Here is a 22,350-nt window from a genome sequence, read left to right on the forward strand (position 1 = left end):
ATTTAATTCAGTTGTTTTATTATATTTTAGACCCTTATCTCTATTCTAGAACTTTCTCAACAGCTAAAACAGAAAGATTCCTTCACTTTCTTATTACTTTTTGCCCCCTTAAGGTTTCTATTATTACCCCTTAAACTCTTCTAATTCAATTGACATTCAACATTAGCAATCGAACAATCAAAAACCAAATCAAAGATCAAATGAAATAGAAACAAACGACTAATTCACCTAACTAGATTACTGAACTAATTAAAATTGATTCAATTAATCTAAATACATGCGATTAAACTAACGATCATGCTAATCCTATTTTACTTGGGCAAATCAAAATAATAATCAACACCTGACTAGTGATCCCAAAAACAGAAAAAGAAACAAGAAAAAGGGAAAGGAAATATTTACTGATTTGGCCGGAAATAAGTGGACAAACGAGGCGAATCAACGAATGACGATGGCGACGAAGCTTGGCTGGTTAGTGATGACTTGGTCGGAATTTGATAAACTTCGAAGTGACCCAAGACTAACATTAACCAATTATTCTTGTCAAGAACAATTGACCAACGTAAATCTTTAGTCAAAACGGGTGAATTTGCTCACAAAAATCAAAAAGGGAAAAATTTGGGTTTTAGGGTTTCTGATATTTGAAATTGGAGAATATTGGTGGGGATTTTGGGAAAATTGGTGATGAATTAGGGTTGAGGGGAAGATGGGGAGTGCGTGGTATAATTTTGGGGTGGTTTGTGGTGTCGCCGCCACCATAGGCAATTTTTGGTCGGCGGCGGACGATGGTGAGAGACAGGGGTGAGAGAGAGAGAGAGAGAGAGTAATGGGAGTGGTCTTTAGGGTTTGGGGTGGGGGAGGGGTTTAGACATTTTTAAGGATTTGGGGAGTTAGTTCTAGGTCGTAGGATTGTAGAATTTGAACGGCCCAGATCAAAACACGCCAAACGACGTCGTTTGGATTAGTGAGGGGTTGGATCGGATTTTTGAATAGTGGAGATTGGGCTGGGGTGGCTTTATTGTTTTAAAAAAAATTGGGCTAGCCCAAACCGCCCCCTTTTTCTTTTCTTTGTTTTTTCCCTTCTTCTTTTCTTTTTCTTTTATTTTAAAACCTAGCTTAGGTCCTAAATCAAATCTTATTTGTGAAATAAACTTAATTAATTATTTCTAATATTTGAACAATTAATTTAACTTAAAAATAACGAAATAAAATTACTAATTTAAAACTAAAACTACAAATGTAAAAATGACCAATATTTATGATTTTTTATTTAATAATACAATTAATTAACAACTTAATTCAAATATAAGCCTAAAATGCAATGCATGAAACCTTTTGACATTTTGTGGTATTTTTTGTTATTTTAAAATATTAAACATGCAACTACATGCAAACAACAATTAGCAAGAAATTCCCAAAAATTTTATAAGAAATTAAAATAATTAGAAAAAAATCTTATTTTGTGAATTATGTAAGAATATTTTAGTTCGGGCAAAAATCACATGCTCATAGTGGTGATCTGAGGCACATTGCTAGATTTTGCCCTAAGGCATCGAGTAGCTCACAATATCAGAATTAGGCTCTAAAACTCTAGATGACCTTTCAGGTCATCACGCGTAATTTGTTCTACCTACTATAATTCTTGATGATAGAAATCCTCTAATTATCTATTTTATTGAACTATTTTCTACCCTATCAATATACTTGGCTTTACGGGGTGATCTACCAACCAAATTAAAGATCTACAAGTTTAATTTTTAACGCATTAAATCGTTTGTCGATACAACGTCGGAATAGAAAAATATTTGCGTTTTTCGTCACAACAAAGAAAATGGAAAGGAATTAACTCTACGGTACTTTTTAGTCTTTTAAGTTACAGAAAAACAAAATCCTACAAAAAGTAGTACTAGGTTTTTTCCATGACATAATAAAATATAAATGCGCACGTTAAGCAGGGAAAGCTAACATACGCACAATGACGATGCCCCGATGGAAATCTCAACAAATTGCACCGCCTACAATACCTGAAGAGGACGACAAAGGTAGAATGGTAACACCGGAATCAGGAGTGCCACAAATGATAGGTCAGATGCAGTTGGTCCACTGGATGACTGGGATAGGAAGTGCACCAATGATCATACAAGCTCCGAAATGTATTGACGAATAGAAATCAGTAGAGGTAGATGCTAATACTACAACAAGGAAGTTGAATTTCTCAGTACGACGAGCAAAACCTACTCAATCCGAGCCGACTCTAGCTGATGTGGTAAAAGGAAATAGAGTTTTGCAATAGGGGATGAAATTGGAGTACTATCCACCAGTAATGAAGGAAGGAGTGAAGATTGTTTGATTGAATCGAGCTGAGGTAGCAGAGCAAACCCAAAAATGGAAGAAAACGTTAATTGGGTATGTTTTGGATGGAAAGCCATCTTTTAAAGATATGCTAAAGTTTGTGTATAGGGTGTGGAGTTTTATCACAACACCTCAAGTGTTTTTACATGACGATGGGTATTTCATTTTTCGATTTAATTCTGAAGAAGATAAGAACACTCTTATACAACAAGGCCCATATACATACCATAATAGACCCATGATTTTGAAGCAATGGGAACCACTTTTCAGATGAGTAAAGAGCTTACTCGAACAATACCAATATGAGTCATATTCCCAGGATTACCTATACAATTCTAGACATAGGATAATTTGGGCCGGATAGCCAGCTGCTTAGGAAAACCTATATGCTCAGATAGACTTACAGCTGAAAGGGAAAGGGTGTCTTATACATGTATGCTGGTAGAGATGGATGTATCACAAGAATTACCTGATATAATGCTCATTGAGGAAGATGGTGGTCATTATAGAGAACAATCACTGGAATATGAATGGAAACCTGCTTTTTGTGAGGAATGTTGTCAAATAGGGCATCATGATGAGAAATGTGGGAAGGCAGTAAAGAAGAAGACAAGTGATGGCTATGTGGAAAAAACTGGAAAACAGAAACAAAGGCAGGGGAAAGAGTTTAAGAATCAGATCAAAAAGCAATGGAGGGCAAAGCCTATTGCTGAGCAAGTACTAGTGCAGAAGGAACAAAGTAATGAACAAATACAGGAACAAGAGGATGATGGTTGACTGAGTGAGCAACCAGCAATACAGAAGGAACAGATTCCTAAGCTAGTACAAGAACAATAGGTCAATCCATAGAAAATGATTGACCAGGAAATGGAGATACAACCAGTTCAGAAGTCCAGAGGGAAATAGAAAATGAAAGCTAAAGAAATTACACAACAGAAGGAAGATTAACCGAGAAAGAATTTGTGAATATGCTGAACAGAAATAGATATAGTCCACTATCAATACAAGAGGATAGCAGCACTAGAAGGGTGACTGAAGGGATTAGCCTCAATGAAGAGAATCCACCATGATCTTTAGCTATTGGAACATAAGGGGGCTAAATAAGCCCTATAAGCAAAAAGAACTCAAGCCTTTTTGCTTAAACATAGAATATCTTTACTAGGATGCCTTGAGACAAGAATAAAACCTAGAAGTGTTAATAAAGTGAAAAGGAAGTTTAGCGAGGACTGGAAAGTGCATTTAGATGAAGCTATAACAAACAATGGGAGAATCTGGCTATTTTGGAAGGACAGTATGGTACATGTATATATTATTGGTGCTACTCCTCAATTGTTACATTGCCAAGTGAAGGATAAGGGATCAAGATTCTCACGCTACATCATATTTGTTTATGGGAAGAACAAACTCAATAAAAGAAGGGAATTATGGGAGCAACTAAGACAAATTCATAGCACTATGCAAGAGGCTTGGCTAGTTATTGGAGACTTCAACAATGTTTTATCTGTTCATGATCGACTTAATGGTCAACCAGTACATCAAACTGAAATGGTGGAATTTCAAGAATGTGTAAGGGATATTGGACTGGGGCAATTGAACAAAAAAAGGTGTCAGTGGTCATGGTGTAATAAAAGAGATGCATAAGATAGAATATACGGTAATATTGACGGGGCATTTGGGAATGCTTCTTGGCTAACTAACTATAGTAGCCTTGAAGCAAATTTTGAATTGCCAGGAGTCTCGGATCATTCTCCTATCACTATCAACATTGAGGTAACTAGAAATCATTTGTCACAACCATTTAGATTATATATGTGCTGCTCAATCAGAAGGAGTTTGAAGAAGATGTTAATGAGGTATGGAAGCAAAGAATTCAGGGATACAATATGTTCTCAATTTGGAAGAAATTGTAAAGGTTAAAGGATAAGACAAAGCACATGAATAAAGAAATGACTTCATTAGAGAAAAAGATTGGCCAGATCAGGGAACAGTTGAAGAATATTCAAGGAGAAATTGATGAAGACCCATTCAACAGCCAATTAATAGCTAAAGAAAAGGAGATGTTAATGCAGATTGAAAAATAGGAAGGGGTTAATGAATAGGTTTTGAGGCAAAGATCTAGAGCAATGTGGATACAGGAAGGGATCAGAATTCCAAATTCTTTCATGCTCATTTGAAGGCCAGACAATCGAGGAATAGAATTTCAGCCATATTCAATGACCAAGGGGATAAAATGACTGATCCTGTTCTGATAGAACAAGAGTTTAGAGGATTCTTCCAAACACTCTTGGGCACATCAGCTAATGAATTGCCTTGTATTGATATTGAAATAACTAGAGATGGTCACCGTCTTACTAAGGAGCAACAACAATTTCTCAATGCACAAGTAACAGAAGAGGAAATTGATAAAGCTCTTAAAGAATTGCCAAATGATAAGGCCCCAGGAATAGATGGATTTCCAGCGGAATTTTTCAAGACCTACTGGAATATAATTGGAGTAGAGGTTAAAAAGGCCATTCAAGAGTTTTTTACCAATGGAAAAATGCTAAGAAGTGTAAATTGTACCAAAGGTAGCAAGCCCAAGATTTGTCAAGGAATTCAGACCTATAGCATGTTGTACTACATTGTACAAGCTTATATCAAAGATCATTACAGCCAAGTTGAAGTTGGTAGTGGACTCTATTGTGGAGCCTTCTCAATCAACATTTATAGAAGGGAGGAACATATTGGACAATATTATTATTGCACATAAGTTAGTCAAAGGATACACTCAGAAAGGGGTCTCAGCAAGGTGTTGCATTAAATTAGATATAAGAAAAACTTATGAATCAGTAGAGTGACCTTTTTTAAGGATGATACTGCTTGAGTTTGGAATGCCCGTGAGGTTTGTACAGTTGATAATGGATTGTGTGACAACAGTCAGCTATTCCTTTTTATTGAATGAGGGACTAACAGATAAGTTCCAAGCAAAAAAGGAGTTACGACAAGGAGACCCCATATTTCCTTACTTGTTTGTATTAGTAATGAAATATCTAAATAGGTCGTTAAAGAAGTTGAACTAGGATTCAGATTTTAACTCTCACCCAAGATGTTCCAGAAATCATATAACACACATTTGTTTTGTTGATGATTTGATCCAATGCTGTAGAACAGACACGATTTCAATAACTTTGCTACTGGAAAGATTCACTCACTTCTCTGAGGTTTCAGGGCTCAAGCCTAACATGGAAAAGAATGCATTGTATATTGTTGGGGTACCTAGAGAATTTAAAGAGCAGATAATAGAGGAAATACAATTCACTTTAGGAGAACTACCATTCAAGTACCTAAGAGTACCACTGTCCTCTAAGAAGTTCTTTGTTCAGCAATGGATGCCACTAACTGAAAAGATCACTGCAAGAATCAATTGTTGGACATCTAAATTCCTATCTTATAGTGGGAGACTCCAGCTACTCAAAAGTGTGGTTTTTTAAATGCAAACATACTGGGCACATGTGTTTCTATTACCTAAGAAGATCATCAAGATGATAGTCACAACATGTAGAACCTTCCTATGAACTGGAAGTAATGAACCATCTAGGAGGGCCTTGAGCTCAGGAAACCATATGTATGCCAATGTAAGCAGGTGGGCTTAATATTCTAGATATCTATTGCTGGAACAAGGCTGCATTATGCAAGTTACTATGGGCTATAATAACAAAGAAGGATACTTTATGGATTCAATAGATTCATAGCTTCTATGTAAAGAACAAAAGTGCTGAGAACATGAGTGCTCCAAAGTAAGCCTGTTGGCTTATAAGGAAGATATTTGATACTAGGGATTGGTTCAGTCAAAACAGTCCCACTGATGATTTGAATAGCTACTTCAAGAAGGAAAAATTCAGCATCAAGAAGTTATACATTGCATCAAAACCTCAATATCAGAAGTGTCCCTGGAAAAGACTAACTATAGCATCTAAAGCACTGCCTAAGCAACATTTCATTCTTTGGTTAGCATTACACAGAAGGTTAGCCACAATAGAGAGACTACAGAAATGGGGGATTTCAATGTCAAAAGAATGTGTACTATGTCAAAAGAACATTGAGGAAACAAAAGAGCATTTGTTGTTTGAATGGGAGTACTCCAGAATCCTATGGGCTAAATTGCTGCAATGGACGGGTATAAAAACACCAGATAGGAAGCCGGGACGAGGAGATCGATTAGATAACAAAAAGAGCTGCAAACAGAGTCAAGGGAGAGATATTAGTATTCTTATTTGCAACAGTGGTATATCCTGTATGGGCTGAGAGAAATAATAGAAGATTTCAGGGGAAAAAGACAACATACAATAAGACAATTAACGAGATTCTACCGGATCTGCACATTCGAGGGCAGACAAAAGCTAAATAGAAAAAGGAATTAGAAAGGCTAAGTAGTTATCCTAGCTAGTTAAGTCAAAGTTCTGAAATTAGAAGCTAGGTACTATTAGCAGATCATATGTTTTTGTTTTGATCGGATTTTTGGATATTTGATCCTTGATCGGTTTTTTTTAGTAGAGATAATGTATAGGATCTAGTTCTAGAGTCCACACGAGCTAGTGAGATGTAAATATTATACTTGGTTAAGTAAAGTTTGATATTTTAACCAAAACTAAAATAAAAGATAAATGTGAAATATCTGGAATCAAACAAAAACTTCAAATCTAAACCGAATCTGATGCGATAAAAACCTTTAATCCTCCAATGAATGAATAAAGTTTTGTCAAAATCCGACGTATACTTTATGTCACGTGAACTGCCGAGAACATTCGCCACGTGTCTACCTGCACTTTGAAACTGCACGTGATCATCCATCTCATCACAAAAAACCGCTGTCCCAATTGATCAGTTTCTGAACAAAATCTACTTCTTTATGAATTTACAACATTATCCAATTCCCTTATCAAATTATAAAACAGCCCGTAAATTTCTCATCATGTTACATTTTAGACCCCCAATAAATTAATAAAGGTAAACACCGACGTCCACTCTACGCAGACAGTTGTTTTTGTCGCACTATCTTTTTCTCTTCCTGTGAGAACTCAACCACCACACTTCGTCAAAGCCATGACTAACCCTTCTGCTTCTTCTCGCAAGGTTTGTTTTTGTGTCTATATGTAAAATATTGTTGAATTTTTGTGGCCTTATATGAACAAAATTTAGTTTTTTTTTTTTTTGAATTTTTTGGCAAATGGGGTTGTTGATTGAGTTGGAATGTAGTAGGCTTTGAGCAAGATCGCTTGCAATCGGTTGCAGAAAGAGCTTGTAGAATGGCAAGTTAATCCTCCTGCTGGATTTAAACACAAAGTTACTGATAATCTTCAAAGGTAAAGAGCTATTTATCTTTTTCTTTTTCCTTATATAAGTTTATTTAGTTTCAGTGTATTAAAGGTGGAATTAGAAAAAGATCGTTTTTTTCCGTGAGTCGTTTTCAATTTATGTTTTGTGTTTGAGTGGTAGATGGATAATTGAAGTCAACGGGGCAGCAGGGACTTTGTATGCAAATGAGATGTATCAGCTTCAGGTTGATTTTCCTGAGCATTACCCTATGGAAGCCCCACAAGTGAGTTTCTCTCCTTTTTTATATTTTGTTTAATTTTTGTTTTGAATAAAACTTTCTCTTGCTCTGTTTTATATCAGTTTATGGATTAACATGGTCAGTAAGAGAAGAAATTGTGAATTCCTTAAGGACTAATAAATATTGGTTTAAGTGAAGACTGAAGCAGTAGGCAATGATCAGTTAGTACTAGTAAGAAATGTTAACCCTTCGGGGTAGCCGAGTTGGTTGAGCAGGGGATTTCCCAAATGGGAGGTCTAGGGTTCTAAACCCCCTTCCATATCTCCTCGGTCAGCCCGTCGCACTGGGTTTGCCTAGCGCGGTTTACCCTCATGTGTGGTTTGCGGGCTATTACACAGGAGCGGGCTTTACCTTGTGAGTACCCGAAGGATAGCGGCTGCAAGTTCCCTTGTTAACAAAAAAATACTAGTAAGAAATGCCTAGGATTTCCTTATGGTGATGTGTACATGTATTTATAAAGTAAGCCCTTCTGAATTTTCTCAATTAATTTACTATTAACTAATGGAAGTACATTATATTATACATGTGTTAACTTTCTTATTCCATCAGCTTGGGTTTAACTGCTTTAAATACTTCAACTTGGATCTAATATCTAACATCATATGTCTCGAAATGCAAGGCATTCTGTTGCTTATTTGATACTCCTATTAGTTTCCTCTTTCTATAGTATATTTAATTTTTACTGTAGCATTTTATTTTCTACTTGGCAGGTCGTTTTTATCTCTCCAGCACCATTACATCCTCATATTTATAGCAATGGGCATATCTGTTTAGGTTTGTTTTCCCATCCTACGCAAAGTATTTGTTTGCTCATTTGGTCTTGATTGGCTTCCTATATACAAAATTGCAAAGTAATCAATGCAGCACTTGAAATTGAGGACTACATGTAGGGAGAAAACAACATATAGCCTATAGTTGCACAGCATGAGATGATAGAGATCATTTTCCCCTATTTTGTCAGCATGGCCCATTTTCCTATGGTATCATGAATTTGTACCGTGTACGGTTATTGGATTGTGATTGTGCCAACTGTCTTGTTGTTGCATCCTTGTATTATGGTTCTCTTTTCTCTTGTGGAATGTTGGTACCCAAGAGAAATCAAGACTAGATATAGTGGCAGTTTTTATTTAGCTCCTTGGACTTCTTGTTCATTCTTTCGTTTGTATGTGTGTTGAAATCATTTAAATGAACACCAAAGGGGTCCATTATTGTTCAACATCTATTGGGCACTTTGAAGCTTAAAAGTGAATCTCTTGGTCAAATCTGCTTGTGAAAGCAAACAAATGAATTCAGATAATACCACTTGATTGCTTTAGTGCTCTGCACCATGATTATATCTTATTTAGCAGCCACTTCTAATTAATCTCTTAGAACATTGTCGGAGTACTGAAGATGTCGTTGATTCATACAAAAATGGTGCTTGGAACAACTTGCCTGGTAGTTTTATATTTACCTTCTTAATCTGAACTTAGTAATTTTGAAATTAAAGGAAATAGGCCTAAACTACTACTGCATCTTAGCATAGTGGGCTAGTGAGTTCTGTCCATTATTCCATATTACATATTATATTATAGTTCCAACTCTACACATTATTCTAGAACTGATCTTCTCTTTTTTCTTGTTTTCCTGTTATATTCTTTTCCATGGAAAAATCCTCTTAAACTACATACCAAGATCATTTTTAGGTAAAATTTTCTTTACAAGGTTAAAAAGGTAATCCTAGGGTTCATAAGTTGTACCAATCACCCTCCTGTTTTAGCATGCTTGGGAGCTGATGGGGTGCTTGTATTCCCTGTTCCATGTCTATATCATCCTTGTACCTATTGGCATCATTTAGCTTAAGGTTAGAAACTGTTGTATTGTGTGCTTGTGCATCCATCATTTGATTGGGCCCTGCCGAGACAAACTATTTGTTCTCTTCTCATTGTTAATATTTTTCTTCCTTTTGTCCACTTGGTATCTTTACTTTGGAGTGTGTGTGTGTGTGTGTGTGTGTGTGTGTGTGGTGATTTATTAGGGGCTAGAAGTAGTCTAGTTAAGGGCCACTAGTAAGCTGGTTTACTCTTATTCTGATACTGCTATGTTATTTAGGCAGAGCCAGTCACCTCTGTATTATGCTCCGTTTGGAAGAGATGTCGGGTGCTGCAGAGTATTGATTTTGCAAAGACTAGGGAATGTAGCACCTGAATGAGAATTTGTATCATTTTTCTATCATTCCACGGGTTCGAGCAGTGGAAACAACCTCTTGCAGAACTCTTGCAGAAATGCAGGGTAAGGCTGCGTAAGGTCCGGCCCTTCCCCCAACCCCACGCATAGCGGGAGCTTAGTGCAGCGGGCTGCCCTTTGTTCTATGACATGTTTGAGATACTGAATTTGTCAAGTCTTGTTGTATATGTTGGTGAGGCGTAGACTTTAGTCATCATCGTATATATTGGCTCCTCCGGAGGGTTTAGCCCTTTGGTTTTGAAACCAAGCTCACAAGTTTAACCTGAGACTTCTTAGACACACAAATTTACTCTCCTGAACAGCTGTTTTGATCTTCTTGTCGGTTAGCTTTTCCTCCTATTTGCTAAGTGAGAAAGAAAAATGGAAAAAAGAGATGATCTAAAGCACATTAACACATTTGAAAATATATGAACTAGAGAAGCATGGGTGAAATTTCATCAACATATTGGCCAAGAATATTGTGGTATCCCCTTGCACAAGATGAAAATTACTAGCTCTCCAATTTTGTTTGGTCAACCTACTGCCTCAAAATTCAAAAAATGTATCTATAAAATAAAGTTGCAAAAAGTTTATGGTAGTTAGTAGCAGTTGTCATCTAGTTCCTAAATGTACACATTTTATCTCTAGAAGGAACATTGGGTTATATTTGCTACCAACCAAAAGTTGATCAATCCAGGTGAATTGACTATAGATCAGTCAATCCTATTTAGCAGGAGAATGGCATAATTTTGTACCATAGCCACCTCCTTCTCCAACTAACAGTCTTATGTATTATATGCTGACATATTACTTTGGTTGCAGACATTTTGTATGATTCATGGTCCCCCGCCATGACTGTTAGTTCCATCTGCATCAGCATTCTGTCAATGTTGTCTAGCTCAACTGAGAAGGTCTGTTAGCATTTAAACTTCATTTGAATTTTACATTTGTCATCTCTTTATTTGTTCTTGAACTTTTAACCTTTTGAGATTGAGGCCTCAAATTCACACTTGCCTGTTTGAACAGCAACGTCCTGCAGACAATGATCGCTACGTGAAGAACTGCAAAAATGGCAGGTCTCCCAAGGAGACGAGATGGTGGTTCCACGACGATAAGGTGTAGTTACACAAGCTGCATACGACTGCAACACAAGCAACTCCAACTCTCGTGCCAACTGAAAAGTTCTTCTCTTCTTTTCCAGAAAGCAAGAGAAATTGGTTTTATAAAAACAAGTACTAGAAGAAAAAAAAAACTGACATTCTGAATTCGCCAGCTTACATTGATTGGGCTGAGCAATATTTGAAAGCTGCTATTACGCAGCCTCAACTTGTATAGCAGTATTGGTGCTTCTGGTTAAATGTGAGACAGAAACATAGGTTGGAATATTGTGTTTTATGTTATAATGGGTGTGGCCTTAAACTGCTGACCCTTTCATCCATCTTATGAGATGTACCATGTAATCCAATTTGTTTTGCTTGGTTATTAGTTGGGGTTAAGAGTTTTACTGTAAGTGTAAATTGTAATATGACTTTCCTGTACTTGATTCTCTGCAGCCAAAATTCATCATCTTTTGGTGTTGAATCAAAAGCTTAAAACTTCAAACTTGAAACTCTTTATGTTCAATATAAGAATAATATCTTACCAAATCCTAAACACAAGAGATCACTTAGATTAAAAACTATGAATTTTGTGATATATATGTCGTCTTAATAATCTTCACAAACTTGTTTTTAATTTTATGATCTTATTTTTTTTATATATGAAAAATTTACTTTTATACGTAAGATATCTGAAAAAGATACTTTATTAATTTTAACATTGTAAATGACCACGAAGGACCATTACCTGGTCCTAGGATCCGTTCTCCCCGCTCCCCGAAAAAGAAAAAGATCCAACTATAAAAACCAATTTTGTTTAAACTTAACTTCATAATTAAAGGCGCATTTGAGAGTTCATGTTCCAAATTGGTGGAACGTATATTTCTGTTTTTACTAATAGTTTAGTTTAGATTATGCCAATTCTTCACATAAATAGTTATAAATTCACGAGAACAATTCGTTTTTTTTTTCACATTTCATTGAACAGATGAGTAAAAATAGACATATTATTAAATTATGAACCAAATTCTTAATCTAGAGTTAGATACTTAGTGGGCGTTTGGACATAAGAATGGTAAATTCCAAAAAAAGGGGTAAAAAAATTTTCAAGTGAAAATGGTATTTGAAAATTATAGAGTATATAATTTTGGGTTGTTTTTGAAATTTTGTGAGTGATATGAGTGAAATTTTATAAAACAGCTTTTTGGAATTTTCAAATTTTCAAATTTCATCTTCAAGTAAAATTTAAAAATTTTATGATCAAACAGTGATTTCGAAAAAAGATGAAAAAATTCTTATGTCCAAACGGGCTCTTAGTAAAAACTGATAATTTTTCCAAAAATTGAAGGCAAATAAGCAGCACAATTCACTAAAAGCCTTGAAAACACTTTATTCGAATTGCAGTCAGGTTCTTAGCTAGTGTTTGATCATAGATTCCAAATTTGTTTTGAAAAATTTGATTTGAGTGAAGTTTGGTTTGAAGATGAAAATATATTTGGACATACATTTTCAAAACATATTTTCCAACTTTATTTTGGAAAAATATGTATATAATTCCCAAGTTTTGGGATTTTGACCCAAAATTAGCAATTGAGGTGATTTTGGGTAGGGGTGGGCATATATCGGGTAAAATCGATAACTCGAACCGTTAATTATTTATTGGGTTATCGATATTGGATTATTGGGTTAACGGTTCGTTAATGGGTTAATTTTTTTTTTTTATATTGGGTTATCGATTCGGGCTCTGTTTGACAATTCTGTAATTGGGTAAAACCGATAACCCAATAAGAATTAACTAATTTACTAGTTTACCCCTAAGTATATACATACTAGGTTTCATAATTCATAGTTCACTCTTTGATTTCCCTATTCTTTCTTAGTTTCTCCGCCTCACGCCCTCACTAGTCAGCCCGTCAAGACTCAGGCAGGCGTCAGTCGCATTTCTCAGCTTCTTTCTTTCACTCTTCAGTCGCATCTTCACTTCATTTCTCAGATCCATCAGATTCTTCAGTCGTATCTTCACTTCACTCTTCAGCCGCATTCTTCAGCTTCATCTTGATTCTTCGTGTAAGTTTTTAGTTGCTTCATCTTCATTTTTTTCTTAGTTTGTTTGAAAGCATTCTGGCTCTGGATTTTTCTTAGTTTGTTTGAAAGCTAAAGTGAGATTTGTCGTGTGCTTTAATTGTTGAGTTGTTACAAAGTTATCTTGTGTCAGTTGTTATAAAATTTGTATTTCATAACTAATAAACTTTTTAATCTATATACATAATTCTGTACTAGAGTAAAAATGTAGATATCCATGTACAAAGAGTTACTGCTAGTCGTTTGAACAAAGAAGATCTTAAGAATACTGATTTTACCGAAACTGTTTTATACATTGCGAAACAGTTTTTTACATTGCGAAACTGTTTTAATTGTTTTATCTTATCGGATAAACCGATAACCGAACCGATAATGATTGATAACCGAGTAACCGATAACCGATAACCAATATCTTATCGGTTTGGTTATCGAGTTATGATATTTGTAAACCGATAACCGATAGACAGAACTAATAAGATTCATAATCGAACCGAACCGATCGATGCCTACCCCTAATTTTAAGATTTGGGGTTTGAGATTTTACCAAAATATGGACAAAATTTATGACCAAACATGAATTTTGAAAATAAATTTCAAATTTATTTTAGCAAAACTTATGGCAAAGGGAGCTTTAATATTCTAATAATAGAAACCCCTGAAATTTTCAACTCAGTAATTTGAGGATTGCGCTGCAAAAGGGCTCTGAATTGTTGAACAGCAGAATCAAGAATGCTGATACGGCGTTATAATCCCATGTCTATTTTTTCCTCCACCTCTTCCTCCGCCGTCTTCAGCCCAGTTCACCGGCAGTTTAGGAGGTGTCCTCTTCCCTTATTCACTCAATTTTTGCGACCCCATTTCCCACCTTCACTTCTTTGTACCACCATATCCAGTGTCCCCACAACTCTCACCCCTTCATATTACTCTACTAACAGTGCAGAAAGCTCCACTGCTGATGCCACTGCCACTGATGAACTGCAGCATCACCTATCGAATTCTAAGCAAGTAAATTTGCTAACTTTTGTCTTCTTTATTTCATAAAAAAAGAGAAGGGGAGCCTTGGCATAACTTTTGGCATAACTGTTGCCACTTGACCAGCAGGTCACGGTTACTAGCAGTGAAAACAGCCTCTTGCATAAATGCAAGGTAAGACGGCATACAATACACCTTTTAGTCCGGCCCTTCCCCGGATCCCGCGCATAGCGGTAAAGTTGCTGCCATAGGACAAGGAGGTCACGGGTTACTCTTGTGGTCCTGCCCTTTCTCGGACTCCGGGCATAGAGGGAGCTTAGTGCACCGAGCTGCCCTTTACTTCATAAAAAAAGAATCTTTATTTTTTCTAAAGCTTTCAGGGTGGTGCCAGTGTGAATTAATTACATTTCCTTTTTGTTTTTAGGGCCCTTTGAAACCAGGTTTATATCTAGTTGGAACCCCAATTGGCAATCTTGAAGATATTACTCTCAGGTAATAAAATCACTTGCATACTTTACTTACTCCTTTTTTGTATTGGCCTTTGACGTGTACTATGCATTACAGCTGAGTAAACACACACACACACACTAAGTTTAAACCAAACATTACAAAGCAGATGAATAGCATTCCACCTGTAAAGTTTCACGGATGTTATACATCAACTACTATTATGTCTCAATCCCAAGCTAGTCGAGGTCCGCTATATGAATCCTTAGGTGTTGTTCAATTGGACTAGTTTCATTCTAATATGAGTTTTCTAACATTAAAGGTTCTCTTTATGTTTTACATACAAGTATCATGGATATTATGAAGGCTAGCCTTGGCGTAATGGGTAAAGTTGCTGCCACGTGACCAGGAAGTCATGGGCTCACGAGTTCGAGCCGTGAAAACAGCCTCTTGCAGAAATGCAGAGTAAGGCTACGTTCAATAGACCCTTGTGGTATGACCCTTTACCGGACCCCGCACATAGCGGGAGCTTAGTGCACCGGGCTGCTCTTTTTTATCATGAATATTATAGTTGAACAATTTGATATATATTGATAATGCTTCTGCTTAAGAATGGATTAGTTGTTGGTGTTTTGAAGCTCTAATCTTGAACACTGATGTCAAGATTGTTTCTTTTTTCTACATTCTCTGCCTTGTCGGTGAACCCTGATGCTTTCAGGGCTTTGCGAGTCTTGAAATCAGCAAATGTGATTCTTTCTGAAGATACAAGGCATTCCGGAAAATTGCTACACTATTACAACATTAAAACTCCTCTTGTAAGTCACTTTTGGGTTATGCATGGTGCTTCAATTAGAATGTTCGTTTGTCTCGAACAATAAGCTTTAGGTTTCAGCTTAGTTATCACAAGTTCAATGAATCTCAAAGAGCACAAATGGTGCTGAGGAAACTACAAGATGGTGAAATTGTCGCCCTGATCAGTGACGCTGGCACACCAGGCATCAGTGACCCTGGAATGGAACTGGTGAGCAAGTATATCCTTGTCAGTAATCTTGTGGATTTTTCGTTCCTTTCTTCAGATTGTATTGAACATCCATTTCTATTGGTTATTTCTTAGGGGAAATATAGTAGTTGTTTGTGCACCATTGGAAGTTTGTCTTGAACATTCTCTATATATTTGAGGAAAGAGCAGTAATGAGGTTTTCAGGCTTCATGTTCCACATCTTGTCTATTTGATAGATATGCACATGATATATTTTTTAAATGCAGGCTAAGCTGTGCGTGGATAAAAATGTACTTGTTGTTCCCATTCCTGGGCCTTCTGCTGTGGTAACTGCTCTTTCGGCCTCTGGCTTACCTACTAATGAGTTCACATTTGGTAATCCTCTGATACATTGTGTGTCTTAGTTACTAGAAATTTCAAGAATATTTAGTGAAATACTGGTAAAACTGATTCACATATTTTCTCATTATGCAGTTGGTTTTCTTCCAAAGCATAATTCTTCGAGGAAAGAGAGGCTGATACTTTCAGCAAATGAATCAGCCACACAAATTTTCTTCATTCCACCTCACAGGCTTTCTCAATTTCTTGAAGAGGCTGCTGCTATATTTGGTGAGAGTAGGTAAATATCTATGGTTCATGGTTTCATAATCAACTATCATATGCGCGAATCCAAGGGTGTTCCTGACAATCTTTCTAGCAAATAGGAACTGACGCTCACATCTTAATATCCTCATCATATCCTGGTTAGCTGCATGGCATGGGAATCAGGGGTTGCAATCTTATCGTTCCTCTTTGCTATTTCAGAAATTTATTCTAGTCGTAATATTTTCTTTGCTAAAACTTGTTACCTTAAGTTGATGGAGGAACCTCAGCAGGGGGTGGGAACGAGGTGTAAACATTCCCCATCCAGCTCTCCCTTTCCCCCTTCTTACAAAAAGATAAAAAGAGAATGAGGGAAGGAGAATTTGAAGTTCCAATTTTACAGTTTTTTTTACTTTTACATGCTACTATTTTACATTTTATGCTTCCATGTAGGGAGTGTGTCATGGCTCGGGAGATGACCAAAGTACATGAGGAGGTAATTGTATATGAATTAAAGTTACTATCTGCTGAAAGTTTTCATTTTTTCATTATCATGCTTGTTGGATTTAAAAGCTAGTGCTTAAGTAACTGTCTAAACTGGAAGAGGGGTAAGTGAGCTTAAGGATATTTCGAAGAGGGGTAGTAGTTAATTTTTGTTACTTCTGGAGGAAGACCGGACTGGTTTTTCCTTTCTGTGTTTGTATGTTTCGAGTCTATAAAATAGTTCATACAACTAGTTAGGCTTTCTTGTTTTTGGTGTACTCTCTTGTTGTATATCAGCACTGGTTTGTATAATTAATAAGATTGATTTGAATTATAATTAAAGTAGCTAGCTACACTGGAAACAGAATTTTAAAGGAGGGTGGCCTACTCTCCTCGAGGAGAGACTAATCTCATTATAGACATAAAAAATTGGTGGTCTCACTGAACCAGTCTAGCAGTCAATTTAGGCATCGAGAAAATGCGGTGAAACAATAATAAGTATTTTTTTTCCAAATAAGTATTTGAGACTTTCTGAATCGAGTACACCTGACATCTTACGACACTGACAGTAGACATGATTAAGTCTCCACCAGTGGAGATTAGCCAGTATATGGGGACAACGTGAAAAAACTAAGCTAAGAGAAAAATGACTTTTCTTCTCTCTTCGACAAAAACAAAAGAATGAAGGAAACGGATTAGCAGGAGGGCAGGCGAAGATGCATTGTAAAGAATATACATTACAGCTTGTTTGGATGGTTGTTACGTATCGTTTCATAATGTATCGTATCGTACTGTATTGGCTCTGATGTTCAGATCAGCAAAGCATCTCCTCAAGCCTGAATCCTTTCTTTCAGACGATGCGACCTAGTTAGTTATTTTTGTAAATCTTTTTGAGCTTCTCAATTGACAAGAAGTGACTAATTGCAAAAGGACAATTATTTTTGAAAACAGTGCTGTGTTTACAAACATTGAGGAATTCCTTCTTAACTTACCTTTTATGGGTACCGGTCATTTAAGCTCTGATGTTTTCGTAAGTGTACGATGTTTGTGCTAACCCCATCTGGTGAATGTGCATGTCTCCAGACATATTGATAAAACAAATCCTTCTAATTATTCAGGTGGAACCTCAAAAATTAAAGCTTCTTTATTCAATAAGCTTTCTTCATAGTCTTTTTTCCCTGCCAATTGCCCTCTTCTTAATCACAGTTATTATGGTGATCCATTATGAGCATCTATTGCGCAAGTTCAAAAAGTTACTCTTTAATTCTTTTGTCTCATTTTTTATATTTATTAGTTTTGGCGCGGCACCATTGGCGAAGCCAAAGAGGCATTCTCGGCACGTCAACTGAAGGGTGAAATTACTTTCTTGATTGAAGGCAAATCAATCAGTATTGATGAGAGTCCATCAGAATCACAGCTGGAGAATGAGTTGAGAGAGCTGATTTCGGAGGGACATTCTCTTTCAATGGTAGTAATCTTTTTCCAAAATGCAGATTTAATTTCTTCTTTTTTGTTTTTTGATGGGTAAAGATTTTATTTGTTCAGATCTTACTCTGTTCCTGATGTGTTTACATGGTTTAATATTAGTTGTTCAGTGAGAATTAAGGAGTTAATAACATAATAATTTTGATCAACTTTCTTAAATTTATCTGGCCAATCTTATTTCTGCTAAAGGTTTGCCATGTTTTTGCTGGCTCTCTTCTTCTAGGTTGTGAAGTATTATAGTAGATCTAAGTTCCAATCTTTTATGGTATATCTGAGAACAGAAGACCTATACTTGAGGACTACTCATTACTTTGTATTAGGTATAATGAGATAGAATCTATCGAGTAGGCACCTCGGATATTACTGAAAAGACATTTTCAGCATAGAAATAACTTTTCTGGAGATGTTAATGGAATTCTCGTGTGTTTACTTTAGTAACACTTGAGAAATAATTTTTCTGGAGATATTTGGCAGACTTTTTTTGTTCTGTAAGCATGGCTTTTCTTTCTACCTTGCCTTATTTCAATTTTTTTTTTTTTTACTCTAATTGAAATTTCAGTACCCTATGATTTTGCATTGAGTTAAAATCTATTGAGGAGTCGCCTTGGATATTACTGAAAAGATGTTTTCAGCATGGAAATAACTTTTCTGGAGATGTTAATGGAATTCTCGTGGGTCACCTATTATTGGTAGACTTATTTTTTGTTTTCCAAGTATGATTTTTATTCTGCTTTCCCCTGTTTCTATTTTTTATACTATAACGAAATTTAAGCAACCTACGGTCTTGTTCAATAAGTAATTCTCCACCTACCATCCATTCTTTTAGTGTTCATTTTAGTTACATTTTACCATCAAAATTTGGTGGTTAAGTCCATGAAAGAACCATTTCTGCAAATTCACTTGCTTAAGGATTCAGAAGCCGTGTCACATCAATTTGTTGCAATCCTATTTTTGACTCATTTTCATAGTTTACTTGATTAAACTAAAACATCTTTCAAGTTTATCTGTAAACGGTAATGCTGTTACAGATATGGCAAATCTGTCTCTCAAACTCCAACCTCATGCTTACTTGTAATTGTTTGCTTCATGATCACGGACCATCCTAATTATGTTCCGTTTTCTCTCAATTTGCGGATGACATAAATCTATAGTCGAAATCAGTGGATCTGCTGCTCAGTCAAGCATGATAGTGCAAAATTATTTTATATTGCCGTTTTGCGGGGCTCTTCCCTTTAGCAGAAAGGGGGAAAACTAAATATCATTAAGTGGATATAGCTGAATGATATAAATATATACTTGACAATGATACCGGAACTCAATATTTAGCAGCAAATTGACATTCACTACAAACAGTTTGTTTTTTTCATTGCAACACTTGTCTATGTATGATTTGAAGCTTGAACTTCACGACCTATAAGATATCATTTGATCACAGGCCGTCAAGTTGGTAGCAAGTGGAAAATCGGTGAAACGAAAAGCAATATATTCTCTTGCATTGAGGAAATTTGGAGGGCAACTAGAATCAGAGGATGAGTAGACTAACTTATCCGGTGAGTGTCTCTTACCTTCTCCCAACCACTACCTCACCCTTCTCCCAAAATTAAGAAAACAGAAAGATTACTCTGTTGCTTTCATTGTAATTTAAGTAACAACTAATGTTATGGTTGCTATGATGTTGACCAGTTTGATATCTTCTCCAACTGCTTTGATTAGGAAAGGAGTATTGTGATATCTTCCCCGTTCGTATGATACGAGAGTGTGAACTAAGGCAAAGAGAGTGCAGCACACTATCTATCCATGACTGTTTGACTGAATTCTTGTTAGAGGGAAAGGTTATTATTTTATACCAATGTGGATACCATGGAGTTAGAAGCTTTGTTGGAGGACAAGGACAGCAAATTTGGTAGAGAGCAACATGATTTGTTAGTTGCAAATTGTTTGTTAAGCAGTCTGTAGTTTTAGTCAATAATCATTTTCTTTTTATTGTTACTCCATTGTACTTGGAGCGGCGAAAGGGAGCCTTGGAGCAACAATAAAGTTGTCTCTGTGTGACCTATAGGTCACGAGTTCAAGCCGTGGAAACAACCACTAATGCTTACATTAGAGTAGGTTGTCTACATTACACCCCTTAGAGTGTGGCTCTTCCCAGAACCCTAAATGAATGAGGAATGCCTTGTGCACTGGGCTGCCCTTTTTACTGTACTTGGAGCTGCAAACTGGTGTCTGATAACATTTTCGATTAGTTTTTGGTTTTTGTAATAAATCACGTGTATTAGGTGCAAACTAAGTTTTGCCATAGGTTTCTTGGTAATAGCTTAAGTAGTATTTTTATGTTGTCTTTGTTAGATGCCCTTTTGGTTATTGAGTTAGTAGTGAATAATCATTTCACTCGTGTTTGAACAACTTGTGTTTGTATTTACGCGATGATTTTTTTTTTTCCTTTTAAACTAGTATAGCACACCGGAGAATATAAATCATACTGTGTAATATAATTTGTTTGACCATATTATATTAAATTGCTTGAGTTAAATTTCAATTTTCTTTTTTCTTTTTTATCCAGTGAAATATGCTCAATAAAAAAAATCTTGTGAAATTATAAAAAGATCTTCGAATAACTTTTCAGTCCCTCACTTTTCTTTATTACATAATCTACTTGTGTCATTAATGGAGGCAAGTTAGTTTGTTATGACATGATCTTAGTTGTTGCTTTAAGTTATTTGTTTCAGTTAGGATATAGAATGTCTAGTTTTAATCTTCAAATTATTACTAAAACATCACCCGCATTCCGTTATCTCCAAGTTCTTCTCCTAATATAAGTTAGCTAAACATCAAACCAAACGACAAAAAAAAAAAGATTTGCAAAATTAGTTTTTTTCAATTAAACCTTTTTGAATTGGTATTTCTTTATGGATTTAAAACATCTAATGATTCAGTAGTTATGAACATGTATACTTGTAAGGAATATAATTATAAAATTGAGTCAAAATTCTAAATCTGATTAAAACTAGTGAATGATCAACCTTTCTTCTAATCAACCTTTCAATTTTGATCTCTGACTTTATGCAAGTAAGGAAAATGATTTTAAAATCTTTTCCAAGTCGTCTCTAGCAAAATCAATTCAGAAAACATATCCTCTAATACTTCTCTTAGGATTTGTTTATTCGAAGAGTCAAACATTTCCTTTTTATTAAAATTCTTTCTTTTGGAAAATTAATTTCGAAACATATTATTTATTCTTAATACTTCTCGTAGCGAATCCTTGGGGTTCTCTATTCCAAAGTCAAACATTTTCGTCTCTATTAAAAATACTCTCTTCTACAATTAAAAATAAGGAAGACTGACTTACTACTGAGAACTTTGTTATTAAGCTTTCTTTAAGGAATAAGACGGCAAATGCTTTAAAATACAAGCTATTATTGTTGCCTTTATAATATTCACTTTTTTTGCTCTCTTAAAAAGTACAATATAAACTTCATCTCTTGAGCAGATATTCATTTGTTCTCCTTTCTTGTCAAGGTTTTGAAATAATAAAGGAATTAAGTATGTTTGCTACTGTAAACTCTTCAATTGCCACTTTTCTCAGACAATTAATATTATAATTTACTCATTAAATTCATAAAGTTCTAATTCTTATTAAAATAATGAAAAAACAAAGATATTTCCATTCACGGATCCCAAAACCTCCAGACGAGATCCGTGGTCGGCTGGTCGCTGTATAATGAATGTATTCTGATGATTTGCACCCTGTCGCTTACATATGTTAATCTTTTGAACTTACTACTACTATATTTTAATAAATTACTATAATTTCATTTACTAATTATTAGTAGCGCATAACTTTTTTACACGTTATTAGGTTAAATAGGCCTCCAATAATATAGAACTTTTTGAAGTAACATAACAATGAAAATATAACATGAAAAAATAGAAGAAAAATTTAATATTTCAATTAATTATATTGATCATTATGAAAGTTCTATACTCTGTTAGTATGTTACTTTGAATAATATAAAGTTTTTGTTCTTTTTTTTTTTCGTATATAATATCTACTT

General features: G+C 35.5%; 2 protein-coding genes across 9 annotated transcripts; both read left to right on the forward strand.

The window, feature by feature from the left end:
- Positions 1 to 7,305: 7,305 nt before the first annotated feature.
- Positions 7,306 to 11,630, forward strand: LOC107769767 (putative ubiquitin-conjugating enzyme E2 16). The gene is made up of 6 exons (XM_075232528.1): positions 7,306 to 7,464; positions 7,591 to 7,694; positions 7,828 to 7,930; positions 8,656 to 8,719; positions 10,973 to 11,061; positions 11,177 to 11,630. The coding sequence occupies exons 1-6, from the start codon at positions 7,435 to 7,437 to the stop codon at positions 11,270 to 11,272; spliced, it is 486 nt and encodes a 161-aa protein (XP_075088629.1). The 5' UTR covers positions 7,306 to 7,434; the 3' UTR covers positions 11,273 to 11,630.
- Positions 11,631 to 13,991: 2,361 nt separating this feature from the next.
- Positions 13,992 to 20,699, forward strand: LOC107769765 (uncharacterized). 8 transcript variants are annotated; one of them, XM_075232533.1, is made up of 12 exons: positions 13,996 to 14,147; positions 14,265 to 14,334; positions 14,428 to 14,475; positions 14,726 to 14,793; positions 15,467 to 15,563; positions 15,641 to 15,769; positions 16,015 to 16,123; positions 16,223 to 16,367; positions 16,784 to 16,826; positions 18,108 to 18,281; positions 19,734 to 19,848; positions 20,012 to 20,699. In XM_075232533.1, exons 1-11 carry the CDS (start codon positions 14,059 to 14,061, stop codon positions 19,833 to 19,835), a joined length of 1,074 nt encoding a protein of 357 aa, XP_075088634.1. In that variant the 5' UTR covers positions 13,996 to 14,058; the 3' UTR covers positions 19,836 to 19,848; positions 20,012 to 20,699. The 8 variants fall into 8 exon arrangements, with proteins under 8 accessions (XP_016444500.1, XP_016444501.1, XP_016444502.1 ...); XM_075232534.1 differs by having other exon boundaries at positions 14,431 to 14,475; XM_016589014.2 differs by having other exon boundaries at positions 13,992 to 14,334; positions 19,982 to 20,699.
- The last annotated feature ends 1,651 nt before the right edge of the window (positions 20,700 to 22,350 follow it).

The sequence above is a fragment of the Nicotiana tabacum genome, chromosome 16 (genome assembly GCF_000715075.1).
Source record: "Nicotiana tabacum cultivar K326 chromosome 16, ASM71507v2, whole genome shotgun sequence".
NCBI classification, from domain to species: domain Eukaryota; kingdom Viridiplantae; phylum Streptophyta; class Magnoliopsida; order Solanales; family Solanaceae; genus Nicotiana; species Nicotiana tabacum.